The following is a 20189-nucleotide window of genomic DNA, read 5'->3' on the forward strand; positions in this document are numbered from 1 at the left end:
TCATGTGCAACTGGTACCATCACTTCTTACATTTCTCTCTCTCTGGAGTATGTGTTTGCATGGTCTCGCTTGTCACATCTTCAGGAAAATAACTGCCTGAAGCTTTTTCTTCTCCCCAGAGCAATACAGTCTCTCCCTGGAGGGTTAGGGACTCTAAGGCTGGTAGGAAGGGAGTGAAGTGGGGTGAGACAGTGGTTCTGGCTGTCCTTGCCCCAGTTAGAGGAGTAGGTGGGTCTTTCTGCTGGCAGCAGTGCCTGGGCTGGGTGACTATATGACAAGGACATCCATTGTGACCAGGCATTAAAATGTTTCATACACATAATCTATACTTTGGGGGTTTGATGTATTGCTTAGGTCAGTGGTTGGCAAACTCATTAGTCAACAGAGCCAAATATACAACGATTGAAATTTCTTTTGAGAGCCGAAAACTGACTTCTGTCCACGGGCCATGAAGTTTCAATCGCACTGTATGTGCACGCCCACATGTGGTATTTTGTGGAAGAGCCATACTCAAGGGGCCAAAGAGCCGCATGTGGCTCACAAGCCGCAGTTTGCCGACCACTGGCTTAGGTTATCTTTTTGTGAATAGAATATGATAAATCTGTAGAGCAGGATGGACACATTTGCATGATGCTAAACTGCCAGGAAGCAAATTCTAGAATGCATTGCTGCTGCTCTTTTGCTGCTGCCTCTGAAAGTACGAGTATGGCTCAGAATCTCCGTACTCTGCAATGTGTCCACTTTTTCTCCTCCCTAACAGCCTTTCACTGTCTGTTCGTCTATCAGGGATGGGTTGAAGAAACATAAACATGCTTTTAGCAAGAAATATTCTGCCTGGGAGGGAAGCACAGGGTGTCAGCCCAGGTTGTAGGCCTGCCGACTTGAAACATCTCCTTTCAACAGAATGTCTCATAGCTAAAGAAGCTGGCAGTAGGGGGTGGGTAGAGTAAGGAAGAAACCTAATTATGCAAATTTTGATCTTAAACCTTTATTCATATGTTTCCTGGCAGGCTCTTCTTTAATCTCAAGAGGAAGATTGCTCAGAGTTACCATGTATTCCAGTTAATTGCAATAAAATTACAGCAAAGGTTGTTTTTGCTATAATCAAGAGTGATTTTGATTAATACTTAGGAAATCAAATGCCTCACCAGCACTGGGAATGAGAACAACCTTTTCAGTCAGCCTTCTCTTCTCTCTCTCCCCCGCCCTTTTCCCAAAGGCCAAGATAGAAATATATTTGAAAGGTTTTTCTTTTTTAAATCGACTTACTTATATGGATAGTCATTTTAAAATACATTTTTTCAAAGAAGGAGTCTGATTATTTCCCTCGGTCTTTAGTGCAAAGGTTATAAAATAGCTCTTTATTGAGGAAGGCAAAGAGGACCTCAGCAGAGGTCTAGGCTAGTGACAGTGACAAGAGCACATGCCATGTCCTGATTGGCTGTCCTGGTACTGGTAGAAATTCAGGGCATTCTAAAGGGTATTTTTTATTGGATCATTAGAACAACTTGGGAAGATCCAGAAGAAACCTGCTGGAGAAGAGATTACAACACACACAAAGAAGACAATAGAATTAATATAGGTATCAGAAAACAAAGTGGAAATTAACTATAGAGCAAGGTGTGTACACCTTAGTTAAAGGACTAGGGTGGTGAAAGTGGGCATGAAAGAAATAGCTGGACTTGTGTGGCTCAGTTGGTTGAGTGTCATCCCATGCACCAAAGGTTGTGGGTTTGATTCGTGGTTAGGGCACCTGCCTGGGTTTTGGGCTCAATCCTCAGTAGGGAGTGTGCAGGAGCCAGCTGGTAGATTTTTTTTTTCTTATAAATGTTTCTATCTCTTCCCTCTCCCTTCCTCTGAAATCAATAGAAAAATATTTTTTAAAAAGAAATGGTTGGACTTAATATTTTTCAGTTGAATTGACTGCCTTCATTGATGATTTGGATGTGGGTGGTGAGGAGAAGGAAAACTCAAGGGAAACATAATGTCCAAATTTTCAGCCTGAGTGGCAGTAACTGGTAGTTCCACTTACTCAGATGATGATGATGGGTGATGATTTGGGGGAACCTAGTCTGGAGAAGGAAAGGAGAATGCTTGCTTTTAGCTCTGATAGAAGCAGTAGGCAATGGGTGAGACAGCAAGAGCCTCTAGTCATTCTAGGGTGTACCCTTTCACCTCAGGGTTGCAAATCTACCTCTCTCAGTCTGGTCACTCCCCAGTAAGGACCAGAGTAAGTCCCACTTGGCAGAGGTATTTATGAGAGCATTCTGGGGGATCATGTAGAACACCTAGTATAGTGCCTGGTACCAGCTTCTTCTTCAGCCTTCTGGCTATAGGAACAAGGCACAAAGGGAAGACTGCCTGTCTTCCCCATCAGCAGAGAGGTTGGGAGTTGGACTTGGCAAGGATGCACAGTGGTAGGCCAGTGGAATCACCTGCCAGTATGGATGGAATGATACAATTTTAATATACTTTGTGTGTCAGAGACCCTTTACTTTTCAAGTACTTCTGCATATGCTGTCTAATTTTTATATCCAAACATGTATTCTGTGTGGACTATTGTCCTGACTTAAGAGATGGTGAAATAGAGGGATAAAGAAGTTAAACTGCAGATGGCCACATAGCACATTATGTAATGAGCTTTGGAGTCAAGAGACACCAACCAATACTAAGCACCTACTGTGTGCCAAGTGCTGGGATGCTTCAATAACTCTGAGATACATAGGGATTGTGGACACATTTTCATGAAAGTATTTTGTGTCAAGAGGTGTTCTTTGGCTTGCATCTGTAACACGTTAATCTCTGCCTCTATCTTCATATGGAGTTCTTCCCTGGGTCTGTGTCCAAATTTCTCGTAATAAGAATACCAGTCATTGGATTAGGGGCTGTATGACCTCATTTTCATTTCATTACATCTGCAAAGACCCTGTTTCCAACCAAGGTCAAATTCACATGTTCTGAGTGAACATGCATTTTGTGTTCTGGATTTGAATTACCAAAATATGCTTTTCTCAGGTAAATAAAGGCTCTGGTAGTTAGACCACCATCATTTGTCACCTTGCCCTGCAAGTACAATAATTGGAGAAAACTGCACAAATGACAGAACAATGGTGTAACGTTCACAAGTGCCAACTTATAGCAAAGGTCTGATAATATACTAGGTGTGAATTATGGACCATAATTAAAGCCTTTGTCAGTCATATTACCCAATTAGAAAATCCATAATTGTACATAGGACTCTTCTTTTTAAAAATAGAGTAATTGCTTGTTGAAAGGGTGACATTACAGGCTTAGCAGAATAGGATATGGAAAGATTTCTAAATGAATACTGCCAACCTGTTAAAAGCAAAGGTGGGCACTCAGCCTCTTTCAAACAGTAGCATTTCTGGTGACTTCTCCAGGGCAGGGAATGCATTGTTCTTGCTTTCTCCAGGTCTGGGATAATGTGTTGCTCAGCAAAGTTTTTCTTACATGGAAGAAAGGAAGGTAGGTCTATTGCTGCTGGAACAAATGATCACAAACTTAGAGGCCTAAAGCAACACATATATATTTTCTTTAAAAAAAAAACCCATATTTTATTGAGTTTTTACAGGGAGGAAGAGAGGGATAGAGAGTTAGAAACATCGATGAGAGAGAATCATCCATCAGCTGCCTCTTGCACACCCCCTACTGGGGATGTGCCCGCAATCAAGGTACATGCCCTTGATCGGAATCAAAGCTGGGACCTTTCAGTCCACAGGCTGGAATCGAACCTGGGACCTTTCAGTCCACAGGCCGGAATCGAACCTGGGACCTTTCAGTCCGCAGGCCGACGCTCTATCCACTGAGCCAAACCGGTTCCAGCTATATATTTATGGAGGTTGGGAGTCTGACACAGATCTCACTGGGATAAAATCAAGGTGTTAACAGGGCTGTGTGTTTGTTTATTTATTTGTTTTACATGTGTTCTTTCTGGAGGCTGTAGGAAGAATCTGTTTCCTTGCCTTTTCCAGCATCTAAAGGTTGTTTACATTCCTTGGCCCTTGGCCTCTTTTTCCAATCACATTGCCTTGTGTACCCTCCCTTTTCCCTCTTTTACTTATAGGGACCCTTGTGATTAGCTGGAGTTCACTCAGATAATCCAAGATCATCTTCTCATCTCAATAGCTTTAACTTAAGCACATATGCCAAGTCCCTTTTGCCATATAAGGTAACATATTCACAGGTTTCCAGGGTAGGATGGGAACTTCTTGTGGGATTCTGCCTACCACAGCTGGTATTGGTTAGTTCAGTGTTTTTCAACCTTTTTTGGGCAAAGGCACACTTGTTTCATGAAAAAAATCATGAGGCACACCACCATTAGAAAATGTTAAAAAATTTAACTCTGTGCCTATATTGACTATATATAAAGTAATTCTCTTGAATAGGAATCAAATAAACACAAAGAAAGTATTTTATAATTACTTTATTATGAAATATTAAGTAAACAAAATAGTGAAAAATTATAAAATTCTTGTCTTGTCTGCACCTACGGCAACACCAGGCAACATCTCGCGGCACACTAGTGTGCCGCGGAACAGCGGTTGAAAAACGCTGGGTTAGTTTGTGTTACATTACATTGTTGTTGTTTTATATATCTATATATATCTATATATCTATATATATATCTATATTTTTTTTATTATTTTATTTTATTGATTGAATTTTTTACAAAGAGGAAGAGAGAGGGATAGAGAGTTAGTAACATCAATGAGAGAGAATCATTGATCAGCTGCCTCCTGCACACCCCTTACCAGGGATGTGCCTGCAACCAAGGTACATGCCCTTGACCAGAATCGAACCCAGGACCTTTCAGTCTGTAGGCCGACGCTCTATCCACTGAGCCAAACCGGTCTTGGCAGTTTTTTGTTTTTTTTTAATTTTTTAAAATAGTTTTGTTTTTTAAATGTGAAATTAACAGATTCTGAGAAAATAAAGAAGAAAACAGGCATCTTCTCTGGAGAACTACTATTAATATTTTGTTATATATTATTCCAGACTTTATGAAAACACCTCGAGGAGGTTGGTGAGGTGGGTAGTACATCTGTGGGCCCTCAGAGGCTATTATAAGGATTTTGGCATTTATGTCCTCCCCCAATGGGTGTATATTTTATTAGCTTTATTGAGGTATAATGGACGTACAATAAAGTGCACACATTCAAAGTGTATGGTTTGATCTGTTCTGTCATATGTATACATCTGTGAAACCATCACTAGAATCAAGATAATGACTGTCTTCATCAGCCCTAGATGTTTCCTTGTGCCCCTAAGAAATACCTCTCTGCCCTTATCCCCATCCACAGACAGCACTGATCTTTCTCTCACTAAAGATTAGCTTACATTTTCTAGCATTTTTAAGAAATGGGATTATGCAGCATATACTGTTTCATTTTCGCCTGGCTTCTGTCACTCAAGATACCAGTCATTATCCTTAGATTATTGATGTTGTGTGTGTATTAGTCATTCGTTTCTTTTCCTCCCACAAATGAGAAAAGTCTCCTTTTTGTAGGTTTTCATGTTCCTAAAAAATACTGGGCTAGGCGACTTCATTGAACAAATGTGCTAAGTGCCTAGTGGATCCATGCCACACCTGGCCTTGCTTCAGGTGCCGTGGAGGAGAAGAGACACAAATCTCAGCCTAAGATCTCCTAGACCAGCAGTCGCCAACCCTTTGGACCTCACAGACCACCAGTGGTCCACAGACCACCGACTGGTGACCGCTGCTCCAAAGGTTTCCTCCTAGACACCTCTCTGTGGATAAGGTAGTTATGAAGAGAAGTTAGAATTCAGCTTGCTGAATTTGTTTCTGTGTTTGTCAAAGATGCCAAGAAAATTCAATGAGTAGCCTTTGTTGCATCATTTGTTGTTAGGTGCATGTCTAGGGATACAAACGATGTTTCTGCTAACTCTGGGATCCATGTCAGCATCAACTGGGAGATACATATGGTCTGATGAGTTGCTGAGGTTCTTAATGTTGAGCGTGTCCACTGCTGAGCCTGGCTTGGTTCATGTTTTAAGGGACACCTTTGGGCTGAAAAGAAGCTTAACAAATAGACAAGTTGGATTCTGCTCCATGACACACAGGAAGCTTTCTTGGGGCCCTTCCAGCTTCCCTCTCCAAACAGAGCGGGAATGTTCAACAATGGAGACTTACAGGATGCTTGTAATTTCTAATAGATTTTAAAAAATTGTCATTGTATCCTTAGCATCACTTACCATTGGCTTGTGTACAGAGACAAGTAGAGTGGTGAAAAGGGGAAAGGTCAGCTGAATAGCTATGATTTCATTTTGTATGGTATTAAATACATTACTTGATTTATATTCCCTCAAAGAACTGGCTGATTCAAGGACTTATTTGACTAAATCAAGCAGACACAGGCCTGGATATGTTCCTTAAAGTTGCTATACAGCCTAACACACCAATCTTCCTTTTTCTACAGAGGTGAAAACTGAGGAGGGAGTCTCACTCCTTTTGAGGATTTGTGTTAAAGGATGAGTTAGATTGATGGCCTACTTTAATGATAAGCTAGCCCTAGAAGGAGGTTATGAAACAGAGTGTATTTATACCCACAGACTGGCTTTTTCTGTTTTACACACAGCTTCAAGGCTGCTTACTCAGTGTTTACAGAGTGTCATGCAAGTGCCAAAGGGTGTCTGTCATTGGATATATCAGGGAAGAGAATTGGAGGAAGGTATTTCTTGCAGATATGACACATATGGACAGGTTCATGGAGAAAAGTAGTTCAAGTCAAAGGGAGAAAGGGGTTGAGAAAGAAGTGAGACATGTGGCAGGGAGATGAGATCTGGTGCTGGTGACTGGTGACCCTCAGCACAGAATTCAGGTGTCTGTCATGGGCAACCGGGGATGGACTTAATTGTTGTCGTGCCAGAGGATCAGTGTCAGTTTGGGGTCAACACACAAAAAAAGAAGTTTCCAACAACCTGCTTCTTTCAATGAATGAATTTCAAAAGCACCTTCCAGGGCCCCCAACTCAATTGATTCTGAGAGAAGAGGTTCCTAAGTTTGGTCAGCCCGTCCTTCATGGCTGAAAACCTGAGTTACACATTTTGAGTTTTCTATATTCTGAGGAATAGTTAATTAGCTTACATTTAAAGTTCTGCCCAGTTAATAAGTCCTGAGAAAGTTGACCTTGCTTTTGTGAAGTTTGTTTTTAAGAATCATAGCTTGCCCCAGCCGGTTTTGCTCAGTGGATAGAGCATTGGCCTGCGGACCCAAGGGTTGTGTGTTTGATTCCAGCCAAGGGCACATACCTTGGTCGCAGGCTGCTCCTGAGGCTGGCGGCAGGCGGCAAGGTCCCGGCTTCTGCAGGAGGCAACCAATTGATGTACTTCTCTCATATTGATGTTTCTTTCTGTCTTTTCCTCTCTCTTCCATTCTCTCTTAAAAAAAAAAAAAAAAAAAAAAAAAAAAAAAAAAAAAAAAGGAAAAATATCCCTGGGTAAGGATTATAAATAGTGTTCTTTTAAAAAAGAATCATAACTTGCTGTGGTTTGTTAATTTTTTAATTGAGGGGGGGGAGGGGAAAGCAAAAAAAAAATTGTGATAGAAAGCACAAAACCTAATGTTTACTATTTTACACGAGTGTACAGTTCAGAAGTTAAGTATATTCACATTGTTGTGCAACCACATTCACATTGTTGTGCAACCGATTTCCAGAAGTTTTTCATCTTGCAAAACTGGAACTCTGTACCCATTAAACACTAACTCCCCACAATCCCTCTCCCCTCGCTCTTGAAAACAACGAATTTACTTTCTGTCTCTATGAATTTGATTACTCTAGACTTCGCATAAATGGAATCATACATTATTTGTTTTTTGTGATTGGCTTATTTCACTTAGCATAATGTCCTCAAGATTCATCTATATGATAATCACTTGCTAATATTTTATTTCTTATTTTTTCACATCTTGTAAGATTCCCAGAGTGCACATACATTATTTGAAAACAAATTTAAAAATCTACATAACACATTGAGAGGCATAGTATAAGAGAGACTTACAGAGAGAGGTAGGCAGGAGCCAGGTTAGGCTGGGCTTTGCAGGCATGTGGAGTTTATATTCAGTGTAGTGAGGAGGTCTTTGAGCAGGGAAATGATGTGTTGTGATGTTTGTTTAAAAAAAGAAAAGGGGTATCTCCCTGCCTACTGTGTGGAGAGTAGGATATGGTGGGGAGAAGACTTAGAATGACCAGGTGGATGGGTCTTGTAGTTGTCCAGGCAAGAGATAATGGCTGCAGTGGAGATGTGGATACGTGGGTGGACCAAGGGCATGTTGTGAAGGTAGACTGGACAGTTCTTTTTCTTTTTCTTTTTTTTAAGTATATTTTATTGATTTTTTACAGAGAGGAAGAGAGAGGGGTGGAGAGTTAGAAACATCGATGAGAGAGAATCATTGATCAGCTGCCTCTTGCACACCTCCTACTGGGGATGTGCCCACAACCAACGTATATGCCCTTGACCGGAATTGAACCTGGGACCTTTTAGTCCCCAGACTGACGCTCTATCCACTGAGCCAAACCGGTTTCTGCATAGACTGGACAGTTCTTGATGACGATGTGGCTATGGAGTGTGGGAGATATATCTAGGATGATGCGCAGTTTTCTGACTTGGACAATGGGTGGGAGTGAAACAGATGAGGAGCCCAGGTCAGGGTCTAGTTTGGTGGGGCAAGTGCAGGTATTTGGTTTTGGACATGCAGAGTATGAGGTGGCTTTGAGGTATGAAGGAGTGATTGGAAGGGATAAGAATGAAGGCATTGAGTAAAAACTGGCCATTTTATAAGTTTGGTTATGAAGAGGAGAGAGAAGGTAGTGTCCATTTGTACAGTAAAAAAAAAAAAATCAATTTTCTAGTTTAAAGTGCGAGAGATTTTAGCATGTTTAAAAATAGATGGGATAACACTTCCCAAATTGATCTACAGATTTAAGGCAAACTCAGCCAAAATCCCACCTGTTGCTTTTGGGGAAATTGACAGGCAGATCCTAAAATTTATATGGAGCTTCAAGGGACCCATAATAGCTAAGTTTTGAAAAACAAGAATGAAATTGGTGGACTCACACTCCCCAGTGTGAAAACTTATTACAATACAGCAGAATTCAGGACTGGCTAGTACTCACACAAGGATAATCATATAGATCAATGGAATTGAATTGAGTGTCAAGAAATAAACCCTCAAATTTATGATCAGTCAAATTTTGACAAAGGTGCCAAGATAGTTCAATGAGGGGAAAAAAACAGTCTTTTTCAACAAATAGTTCAGAGACAACTGGAGATTATATATATATATATATATATATATATATATATATATATATATATATATATATATATATAAAGGATTTGGATCCCTACCTCATGCCATACACAAAATTAACTCAAAATGGATCATAGATTTTAAATGCAAGAATTAAAACTATAAAATTCTTCCGAGCACCTTTGGGATTTTCTCTGAACAGCTGTGTGGAAAGAAAGAATAAAACTGATCTTTTAGTTAGTGAGGTGACTTATGCAATTTATTTTAAAAATGTTTTTAAAATTGCCCTCCCACCTTTAAATGTATGTAGGAGACACATAGATACTTCCTAGGAATCTGTAAAAATGCTTTTAGCAATGGCACCTGAATCTAAATCCTTCTCTTGTTTACCAAGTTTTCCTTTAAGTAGCAGGTAACTGGAGTGCAGTGTGTCCTGTGAATAATACCTGTCATCAAGCGCCTGGGTTAGACACTGCAGGTGTATTAATGGTGGTGGCTGTTTTGGACTGAAATGCTGATCCCTGGATTCTGGTGAACGACAGCCTTTGCATCATTACTGTCCTCTCTGTGGTGCTTTAAATTTATTCATGAAACTAGTGGGAGCTCAGGTGGCAATAGCTATATCCATTTAGTAATCAGAATAAGAGGAAAGCCATTTTCATGTTCCCTTACAAAGCTGCAGTGCTTCGCTAACCTAGAGGATATTAATTACTCAGCATGCTTGGAGGTGTAAAAGCATACATTTAGCAAGACAAATGTGTTCAAATCTAGATTGAAACAACAAGAGTTAATTTAAAACAGCGCAAACTTTCAGGGAAATCAGGGACTAGCATAATTGAGCGTTTTTGGTTTGCTCCCACCCTCTCTAGCACCAGGTGGGAGACCTACTTGTTTGTGTTAAGGGAGAGAAGTTATTTTTACCAAAGACATTTGTAAAATTGACCATGCATGCCAATAAGTTTGTTGCATAGATTTCCCACTAGCAGTGTTCAGGAATGTTTCCATGGCAGGCAGAGGCTTCCTGCAGCACAGAGGTATGATGCTGTTTTTCTGATCTGCAGGTTTTCCTTTTATTACTCACTAGAGGCCCGGTGCATGAATCCGTGCATGGGTGAGGTCCTACAGGCCTGCCCTGATGGGGGCCCATTGGGCTGGGCCAGTGCGGGGAGAGGTCAAGGGCAGTTGGTGGACAGCCCTGCCCCTGATTGGGGTGTTGGGGGCTGATAGGGGGCGGTTGATCAGGGCTTGGATCAGGCTGGTTGGTTGCTGCAGTGCATGTCATAGCAAATGGTCATTCTGGTCATTCCATTGTTTCTGTTGCTGGGCTTTTATATATATATAGATGGCCTTATTGGCCCCCTGCTACAGGGCAGGGGGAACACATGGCTTTTACAAGCTGCCCCATCAGGTGAGGTCTTTATTGTATGAAGGTGGGGCATCTTTCTCCCATTGCTCAGTCCAGATTAAATAAAGCTATGCCCCTCACCCCTCCTTCTTCAGTTTCAGTCTTTTAGGGCTTATTTTAGTCTTATTTTTTAAAAATATATTTTTATTGATTTTAGAGAGGGAGAGGGAGAGAGAGAGAGAGATCCATGATGAGAGAGAATCATTGATCTGCTGCCTCTTGCACGCCCCCTAATGGGGATTGAGCCCACAACCCAGGCATGTGCCCTAAACGGGAATCCAACCATAACCTCTGGTTTGTAGGTCAATGCTCAACCACTGAGCCACACCAGCCAGGCTAGTCTTATTTTCTGAACCCAAGTGATTATGGGTGTACGCCATAGTCCTGCTAAATGTATCACAATTTGACCCCTCAGGTAGGAATTTGATTCTGGCCCACCTTCTAGTGGGTCCTCCCTGCATTGGACAAATTTTAAGTATAACATATTTATGGAAGCTCCATTTAGACAGACAAATGGAAAATCCGGAGATGTCATATCAATGATTTGCCAGTCTCGGGTGTCCCTTGCATTCTTATTCATCCACAGAAAAGGGCCAAGATTTTAAAATTTGAAAACAAAAGCAGTTTATGTGAGCTTTTAGGATTTGTACTGGACCCTTTCCAAAAAGAAAAAAAAATAGAAAGTTTCTCATATGTACAAAGGAAAATGGGAGATGAGAAACCATCCTTAGAGAGCAGGGGAATAGATGTAATTGGACACTTGAGAGGCACCCATCTCCATGGCTGAGTTGTGACTAACTCCGAAATCCTCAGCAGCCAGAGGTCCATTATCTCTGCAGTTCTTAATCCATCAGCAGAGAGCAGACATGTTCCTCTGCAAAGATGAGTTTGCTCTTGGCATGAAATCCAAATGGGTTTGTCACAAAGTAATATCATGTACTATCTACTGGTGAGTCTGTGGGGAAAAGCTCGAAGATATTCTCACAGTATGGAGACACCCTTTGGATAATCACAATGAACAGGGAGTACCTCCTTGCTTCTGGGCCTGTGCATAGGCATAGAGATGACCAAGTCCTAGTCTCTGCTTCAAGAAGCTCACTGTCTAAGGCAGCACACTCCAGTGGAACTTTCCAGGGTGATGGAAATATTCTCTGTCAACGCCTTCGAACACAGTAGCCACCAGCCCCATGTGGCTATGGAGCACTTGGAATGTGGCTAGTGTGACTCGGGAACTGAATCTTAACATTTTTATTGGATTTTCATTAGTTTTAATTTAAACAGCCACATGTGGCTAGTGGTTCCCGTGATGGACAGGACAGGGCTAGAGAGAGAATGAACATAGATACATACCTGCAAGGGTCAAGCTTTCAGGAAAAACTAAGTGGGACAGGCAGGAGAAAGGAGGCGAGAGTGGCTAATTAAATAAAATCCAAATGAAAGATTGCTTAAGGGGCACGTCACATGGGAGCTCTCGTGGATCAGACATTTCAATCAAGACAGGTGCTGGGTCCTGCCAGTTCCTGGTGGAATTCTCTAACAATTGCCTGCTGTGCCTTGTTTTACAGCTCTTGTGAAAACGCTCCTTTTGCTTTCCACCCCAGTCATGGTAGGTCAGGTTGCAAGGTGAGGTCAAGTTTGTGTTCCCTCCCCAAGAGACAAGATCTACTTTAGGACAGACACAGGCTGCTGGGCTATCTGTGGGTAGAAGCAGCATTTTTCTTACTAAATGGATCTTCTCAAGGACATAAACAAGACTCTGTGTAATATTTCCAAAAGTTCTGCTCTATGAAAGGATGTTTTCATACAGGTGTGACCAGTCCACTACATACTTTTTCCATTAAAACAAATTTTTGTGACCCTCTGCAGTGGAATGAGGTAACTTTTTCTTTTAGAAAAGCAAGCAAGACTTTATTGACAGCAGCAAAAATATCATGAGGTCTCTTAGAGGTTGGGGAATATGTGCTTGCGGGGGGTGGAGGGGTGGGGGTGGGGCGGGAATGGCATGGATGTGCTACCTGGAGGGAGAGTGGACTGAATGAGGTAACTTTTCTGCCCAATACTTGAACACTGATCCCCCAGATACACAGTGATTTGGGGCTTGTAAATTGAGCCTACGATGAATAATTTGATTTCTAATGTGTGCCTGGTGCCAAATGGTGAATCAGCATTGTTAAAGTGACCCGGAGACAGAGAAGCATCGATCAGACTGTCAAACCTCAGAGGGAAGGTAGGGGAGGGTGGGGGGAAAGGGGGAGAGATCAACCAAAGGACTTATGTGCATGCATATAAGCCTAACCAGTGGTCACTGACAACAGGGGGGTGGGGGCATATGTGGGGAGGGGTTTGGGATGGGAATGGGGGGATGAGGACAAATATGTGATACCTTAATCAATAAAGAAATAAAAAATAGGAAAAAATAAAAGAAATATTAAAATAAAATAAAAAAAATAAAGTGGGAGAGTACTTGTCTGCCTGCACCCAAACTGAGTTGTTTAGTTACAGATTGCATAGAAGAGGTATGGAATACAACCCTACTTTAGATCATTTGAGATGTGGTATTTTTCATACAAATATTTGTTCCCATCTTGATTTTAGCAGCTATGCTTGGTGGTAGGCTCTGAAGTAGCCTTAAGAGCTCAGGATGTATAGATTGAGATTGAATGGTTTTGTCCACAGATGGTTTGGGTCTATTGAATCCAAGGTCAATGAGGGATTAAGAAATACTGCAAAACTGTGTTATATTGTTCCTAACTCTGTACTTGATGATATATAACAGAATGTGTCAGTAAACAGTAGTGGGATGGCTGCGGCTAAAAATATTACCCGTGCAAGATGTTATTTGGAAGAACCGATTCTTCCAATTCTGGAGTTAGAAAGCAAGAATAGAGTTTTAAAGGAAGACCCTGTAGGATGAAAGGCTTATGATTTTGGAGGGTTGATACAGAGCTTTTAAATTACCATTATCATCATCATCATAAGAGAAATTACATGTACATTATTAAAAACAAAAAAAGCAGAGAAGGGTTTAAATTAATAGTAAAATGCTCCTTCTTCCTGACCTCTAGTTTTTCATTCTCTAGACATAACTACTGTTACCAAATTTTCTAGAAAATGTTTATGGATATGCATATAGATAAATGAAAAAACTCTCTGCACCTTGTTTTATATATTTAATACTCTATCTTGGAGCCATCTCCCATGCCATTACATAGGCTTTTGCCATCCTTTTTTCAATATATTTTATTTTTTAAAGCAGTTTTAGGTTCACAGCAATATTGAGCAGAAGGCATGGGGTTTTCTCATATATCTTCCGCCCTCATACATGTACAGTCTCCTCCATTTTTTTCAGTTTTCATAAAGGTCTATTTTATTATTGGTGGGTAATGCATTTAACAGTTAAATACATTAAATAATGTATGGGTGACTGCATCCTCCATTATTTACAACCCCCACCAGAGTGGTACATTAATTATAATTGATTAATCTATATTGACACATCATTATCACCCAGAGTCTATAATTTACATTAGGGTTCACTCTTAGTGTTATATAATCTATGGTCTTGGATAAATATGTTTCTTGCTTCTTTTTTCCATTTAGTGACTTTTTCTGATTGATTTTAAGTTATTGTTGAACTTACATGTTTATTTTTTGGAAAGAGTTGAGGTTACAGATCATGGTTACCCTTAATTTTTGCTATAGGAAATAGATATTAAAATACACTTTATTTTTAGAACAGTGTTAGATTTACAATGCAAAGCTAGTACAGAAAGTTCCAATATGCTCCATACCTAGTTTCCCCTATTATTAATATAGTACATTTGAGCCCTTGCCAGTGTGGCTTAGTTGGTTGAGTGTTGCCCCATGCACCAAAAGGTCGCCAGTTCAATTCCCAGTCAGGGAACATATCAAGGTTACAGGTTTGACCCCCAGTCGGGATGCATGTAGGAGGTAACTGACCTATATTTCTCTCTCACATTAATGTTTCTATGTGTATGTCTTTTCCCCTCCTTTCCTACCCTCCCTATTTTCATTTCTGTCTCTCTAAATTAATAAAAACATATAAAAATATGGCACATTTGTCACAATTAATGAACCAATATTGATACACTATTATAAACTAAAGTTCATATTTCATTCAGATTTCCTTAGTTTTTATCTAAAGTCCTTTTTCTGTTTCAGGATCCAATCTAGGGTACCACTTGACTTTCCATAATTATATCTCCTTAGACTCTTTAGGCTGTTCCAGTTTCTTAGACTTTCTTTGTTTTTGATGATCTTGATAGTTTTGAGGAATACTGGTCAAGTATTTTGTAGGATTCCTTCAATTGGAATTTGTCTGATGTTTTTCTCATAATTATACTTAGGTCATGTGTTTTTCAGAGGAAGGCCACATACGTACTATAGCGCCCTTATCATCATATCATATCCAGGGTATATACACTATCAATATTACTCATCATTGTCTGTGTTAATCTTGATTATCTGACACTCCAACAGTGAGAAACCTAGCTTCTACAATCCACCATTCATTTACTTATTCAGTTCCAGTGGGAATGCATAGATGTTTGCTTGAGACTTGATAATGTATATACTCTCATGGGAAACTAGTACATGCCGATCTCAAGGGAATGATAGCTGTCAAAATCCAAAACAAGCAGCATTGGGCAGATGGAGTAGAAGATTCTTTGTGGAAAGCTTTTCCCCAGAGTCTTTTCAGTTATGTGTGATTGGTTAGAGCTACTAATCTAGATGTAGGTGCTAGGGCCATGGGGTACCCTGAATTGACAAAATGCAGAGTAGCCTTTGTGAAACTTGGGATGAGGTGAAAGATCTCAGTCCATTTTCAGTGGAGCTTTGGGCTTCATTATTACCTGTTGCAAAAGTCATACATAACATGTAGAAATATTTTTGTAAGATTGTACTTTATGTTCTATACAGTTGAGCCTTCCAGCTTCTAATGGACTGAAAGATTTTTTTTTGTGTGTGTGTGGATAAGTTGTTTGTGGAAGGATATCAATTCATTATATCTTTGGGAGGCTTCAACTGATCTTTTGTGGCATTATCTTCATGACACTAAAGAGAAATGACCATTACTAGAGAGCATTTTAGTATTATGTTGTTTCATGCAAAGATAGTTAAAATTTAAAATTTTTATTTTTATTTTTTAGGATCCGCAGACTTTGATTTTGATCTGAGTGATGCATTGCCGGAAACTTCCTCAGTAAAGGGTGAGTAGTAAATTAAATAATCTGTTAAAAGCAAACAATAGCAATTAATATGTACCATCCACTTGGAATACATACTCAAGAAAGGTGGGTGGCTTGTATTGCACTTGATTGGATAAAATATGGGTATCATAAATTATATTATTCAAATGAAAATCTGAATATGTAAAATTCTTTGTTTCTTATATGTTATAATTGATATAGCATTTTCTCCAGCTGTAGTCATAGCCTATACTGGTATAACATGCCATCAAGCAGTGGCCTCCATGCTCAGAATAAGGTACTTTGAAGTGAATAAGGGATTTGTTTCTCCTTTTTGATTAAAAAAAATAATGTCTTAACTTATGATGGTGTCTGCATATAATCTCTCAAATGGTAAACTTTGTTATCAGCTTGTCTTTACATTTAAAAACATGTGTGAATGCTTAGAAAGTAAAGCTGAGATTTTCCTTGACCCCTCCCCATCCTGCTAAAACCCACTCCCATTTCAAGAAGGAACTGCTGATTAGTATTCTATGTCATTATTCACATCTATACACATAGTTTGTTTTTATTGTTTGTTTGTTTTACATAACATCTGTAGGGCTTTTTAATTTAGTTATATGCATCTTATTTCATAATTTGTTTTTTTAGTTAATAATATGTATCAAAAGACCCAAGTGAATATATTTATTTGTATTAGTTTCCTAGGGCTGCCATAAAAAGTACTACAAACCAGGTGGCTTAAAACCACAGAAATTCATTCTCTCAGAATTCTGGAGGCCAGACATCCAAAATAAAGGTATTAACAGGACCATGCTCCTTCCTAAGGTTCAAGGGGAGGTTCTTGCCTCTTCCAGATTCTGGTGGTGGTAGCAATCCTTGGTGTTCCTTGGTCTGCCACTGTGGCATTCCAATCACTGCCTCCATCTTCACACAGCCTTCTCATTTGTGTGTGTCTTTTCCTTTTCTGTTTCTTATAAGCACACTTTTTGTTGGATTCAGATCTCACCTGGGTGATCCTGAGTGGTATCATTTCCAGAACTTTAACTTAATTACATCTGCAAAGATCCTTTCTACAAATGAGGTCCTATTCCTGGGTTCTTTGGATCATGTCTTGGCTATATATTTTGAGGGCTACCATTCAACCTACTGCATTATTCATATACCTATATCTCAGACACAAACCTGTACTTCATGGAACTAGCATTCCAGTGATGTGGCTATGGCCATGGCCATTTTGTTACTGATGGACATTGGGTTTGTTTCTGTTCTGCACAATTGCAAATAGGGCTTCAGTGAACATTTCTTGTCCATATCCTTTGTGCCCAAGTACAGTGGAATTACAAGGCCGAAAGGTATATGTATTTTACATTTTAACAGATTTTGCCAAATTATTTCCAAAATGAATTTACCATTATGTACTCCCATTAATACTGCTATGATAGTACCTTTTATCCCAGCCTCACATCACCACCAGATTTTACCAGTCAAAGACATTTTTACCAATATGGTGGACAAAATATCTTATTGCTTATTATACATTTCCCTGATTATACTAAGTTGGAGTATTAGCTACACTAATAAAAGAGAAACATGCAAATTAACCATCACTCTGCTATGCCCACAAGCCACACCCACCAGCCAATCAGGAGCAAATATACAAATTAACCCAACCAAGATGGCAGCCAGCCACAGAGCTGAAGCAAGCAGGAGGCTTGGGTTGCCCCAGCAATGGAGGAAGTTAAGCTTCCCGCCCGCCCTGACTGGCCCTGGCCTGTGCTCAAGGCTACAAAGTTTCAATTATAGAAGATAAATAAATCCCAACAAAAATATTGGTGGCCATGGGAAACTTCCTTTATTTTTTATTACAGAAGAGTCAATTTGTGATTCAGCCCCTGGGTGGCAGTGTTTTTGGATTGACTTCCAGTTCTGTATGGCCTCTCTAGCCTGTGGTTAGAGCCTTCTTTCCTTGTAGCACTCAGTACTGGTTTGTGGGAGTGGGCTGCCTCAGAACTGGTCCTCTGATGGTCACTCCCTGCTCCGATCCTCAGGTTCAAGAAAAACAACTTTCTCCTGCAGTCTCCCAGAGTGTCCCCAACTGGGTGATCCTTTGTATTGGGCTTAGCAATCAGAAGCAAGGATTTGAAGAGGAAAAAGCCCAAGTGTCAAACAATGGGGCTGCAGGCAAGTCTGTGCAGTCCTCCTTTCCCCCTTGGGTCTAAGCAGCCAGTACACTTTTAGGACTCCTTTTGAATCAGAACAAAATGGGCTGCTTCTTAGAGATCTCCTCTGCTAGCATCTCTGAGGACCCCCTTCCACATTCATGGATCATGCCAGCCCCAGCAGCCACGAATTTTTCTGGGCACAGACTTCCCTGGTCCTCAACCTCCTGCAAAGCACATGTTTCTCTCTTCTGCCCGGATCAGAGACTTCACCTTATCCCAGCTGAAATGTGACCTTTCTGTGGTGGGGTGCAGAGCTCCTCCGAATCCGCTTGTTTGCGCCAATTGGGCCCGGTGTTCTGGTGGTTGCAGCTGTTCGGTGGTTGCCGCAGTTGTAGCTTTTCAAGCCTCCAACAAGATACACTTTCCCCTTCAAGGTGACACGGACTCTGCTTTGAAGCCCGCAACTCCGGTAGAGGACTCAGGAGCAGTGGGGGCTGCCTGGTCAGGGGAAACCTGTCCAGGAGTACCCCACCTTCACCTGGAGCACAATTTTCCCTTAACTTGCCAGGAAATACTCCCTGTACAACCCTCAGCTCTTCTTTCTTTCTCCTCTAAGAAAAGGCTCAGCACCCATCTGTCTATTCTTTCACCATTTTATTTCTCTGTATATTATTTTTAGTTACAGTCATTGTATGCTTAATTTCGAGTTAGTCCTTTTTCATATCCCTGAGTGTCTCACTAAATTTATTGTACTTTTCTAGAAAATTCTTTTATAACCTTATAACCATGGTTTTGAACTCTATATCCAGTAGTTTGCTTTCCTCCATTTCTTTCATTTGTGATCTGTTTCTTTATCTCTGCATTTTGGCTGCTTCCCTGAGTTGATAGAGTGGCTTTGTGTGCTAGGTGTTCTAGCAGAGCCCAGTGGCTCAGCCCAGTTACCTGAGGTGGACACTCTTTGTGCACCCCTATGTGGGCTGCGTTCATAGTCTTATTGTAGTTAAGTCTTGATTATTGTTGGTATCACTGGGAAGAATTGACCTCCAGGCCAATTGGCTTTGAGTATCAGCTGTGTCTACAATGGGAGAACTTCTGTGCTGGAGACACCCTTGTGAGGCAAGACTTGTTTCAGTGGGGCTTTGGTGCTCACTGAGTCTGCCCCCTGAGTGTGTCCCTTATGGATCTAAGGAGTGGTAATCTGGATGGTCCTACTCTGACCCCTGGGTACACTGGCTCTTCGATCTACAAGGAGGTGCTAATTTAGCCTCTGTCTGAAGCCACCCAGCAGGAACTATGGAGAGATTTACAGATTCCTCTTGTTTGTTTGGGTTTTGGAGGTGCCCAGATGAGGCCCATCTGTGAAGCAATGCAAGCTGCTGTGGGGCCTTGGGCCTTCTTTTGGATGTTCTGGGTCTCTCTAACTCAGCTGCAGTTTGTTAGGTAATTTTAGATTTCAAAGGACCAGGCCATTCATATGCAAAAGCCTGTGCGCACAGCTTGGATGGGGCAGAGTCTCAGGGCGGAGCAAACAGCAATGGCTTCCCATCAGCCCTACCCTAAGAGGCCCCCAGGTCTCAGTGTACCTTGATAATTTCTGCAAGCACCTCTGAGAGAAAGCTGCCCTCGAGTTCCACCTGCTGCCAGACAATCCAGTTTCTCCCCGTATGAGTCTGGGTTCCCAGAATCTCGCCCAGAACTGGAGTTCAGAGCAGTCAGGAGCTTGTGTCTCTCTGCAGATTGAAAAAGCCAGCCACATACTCAGTTTCCAGCCCTTTCTATGCACGTGCACACGCCTCTGTACCTTTGGACTTTACTTCTGCAGCTCCTCTGAGTCTCAGTGTGCTTTTCTCTTTCCTTCTAGTTGTAGAATTTCTACTTAGCCACCCTTCCTGTGGTTCTGGATGATGTCCATTTTGTCTTTTAGTTGCAGTTTTGAAGTGGTTGTGCATGGTAGCAAGTTCAGATGTTTACCTATGCCGCCATCTTGGTTTCTCTCAGTCGGGCCATATATGTTTGAAATTGTATTTCTTCCTGCTGGCTTCATCCTTTCATCATTATAAAATGTCACTCATTGACTCCTATAATAATGTTTGTCTTAAAGTCTCTTTTATCTGATA

At 40.9% G+C, this 20189-nt stretch overlaps 1 protein-coding gene across 2 annotated transcripts in view; it reads left to right on the forward strand.

Moving 5' to 3' along the window:
* The window catches only part of CD99L2 (CD99 molecule like 2), a 79114-nt gene that overhangs the window by 28483 nt on the left and 30442 nt on the right, over positions 1-20189 (forward strand). For both annotated transcript variants that reach the window (XM_084871215.1, XM_084871214.1), the window contains exon 2: positions 15869-15928. In XM_084871215.1, the coding sequence (XP_084727341.1) occupies positions 15869-15928 (60 nt within the window). The remainder of the gene's footprint in view (positions 1-15868; positions 15929-20189) is intronic.

The sequence above is a fragment of the Pipistrellus hanaki genome (assembly GCF_964339955.1).
Source record: "Pipistrellus hanaki genome assembly, chromosome: X".
NCBI classification, from domain to species: Eukaryota; Metazoa; Chordata; class Mammalia; order Chiroptera; family Vespertilionidae; genus Pipistrellus; species Pipistrellus hanaki.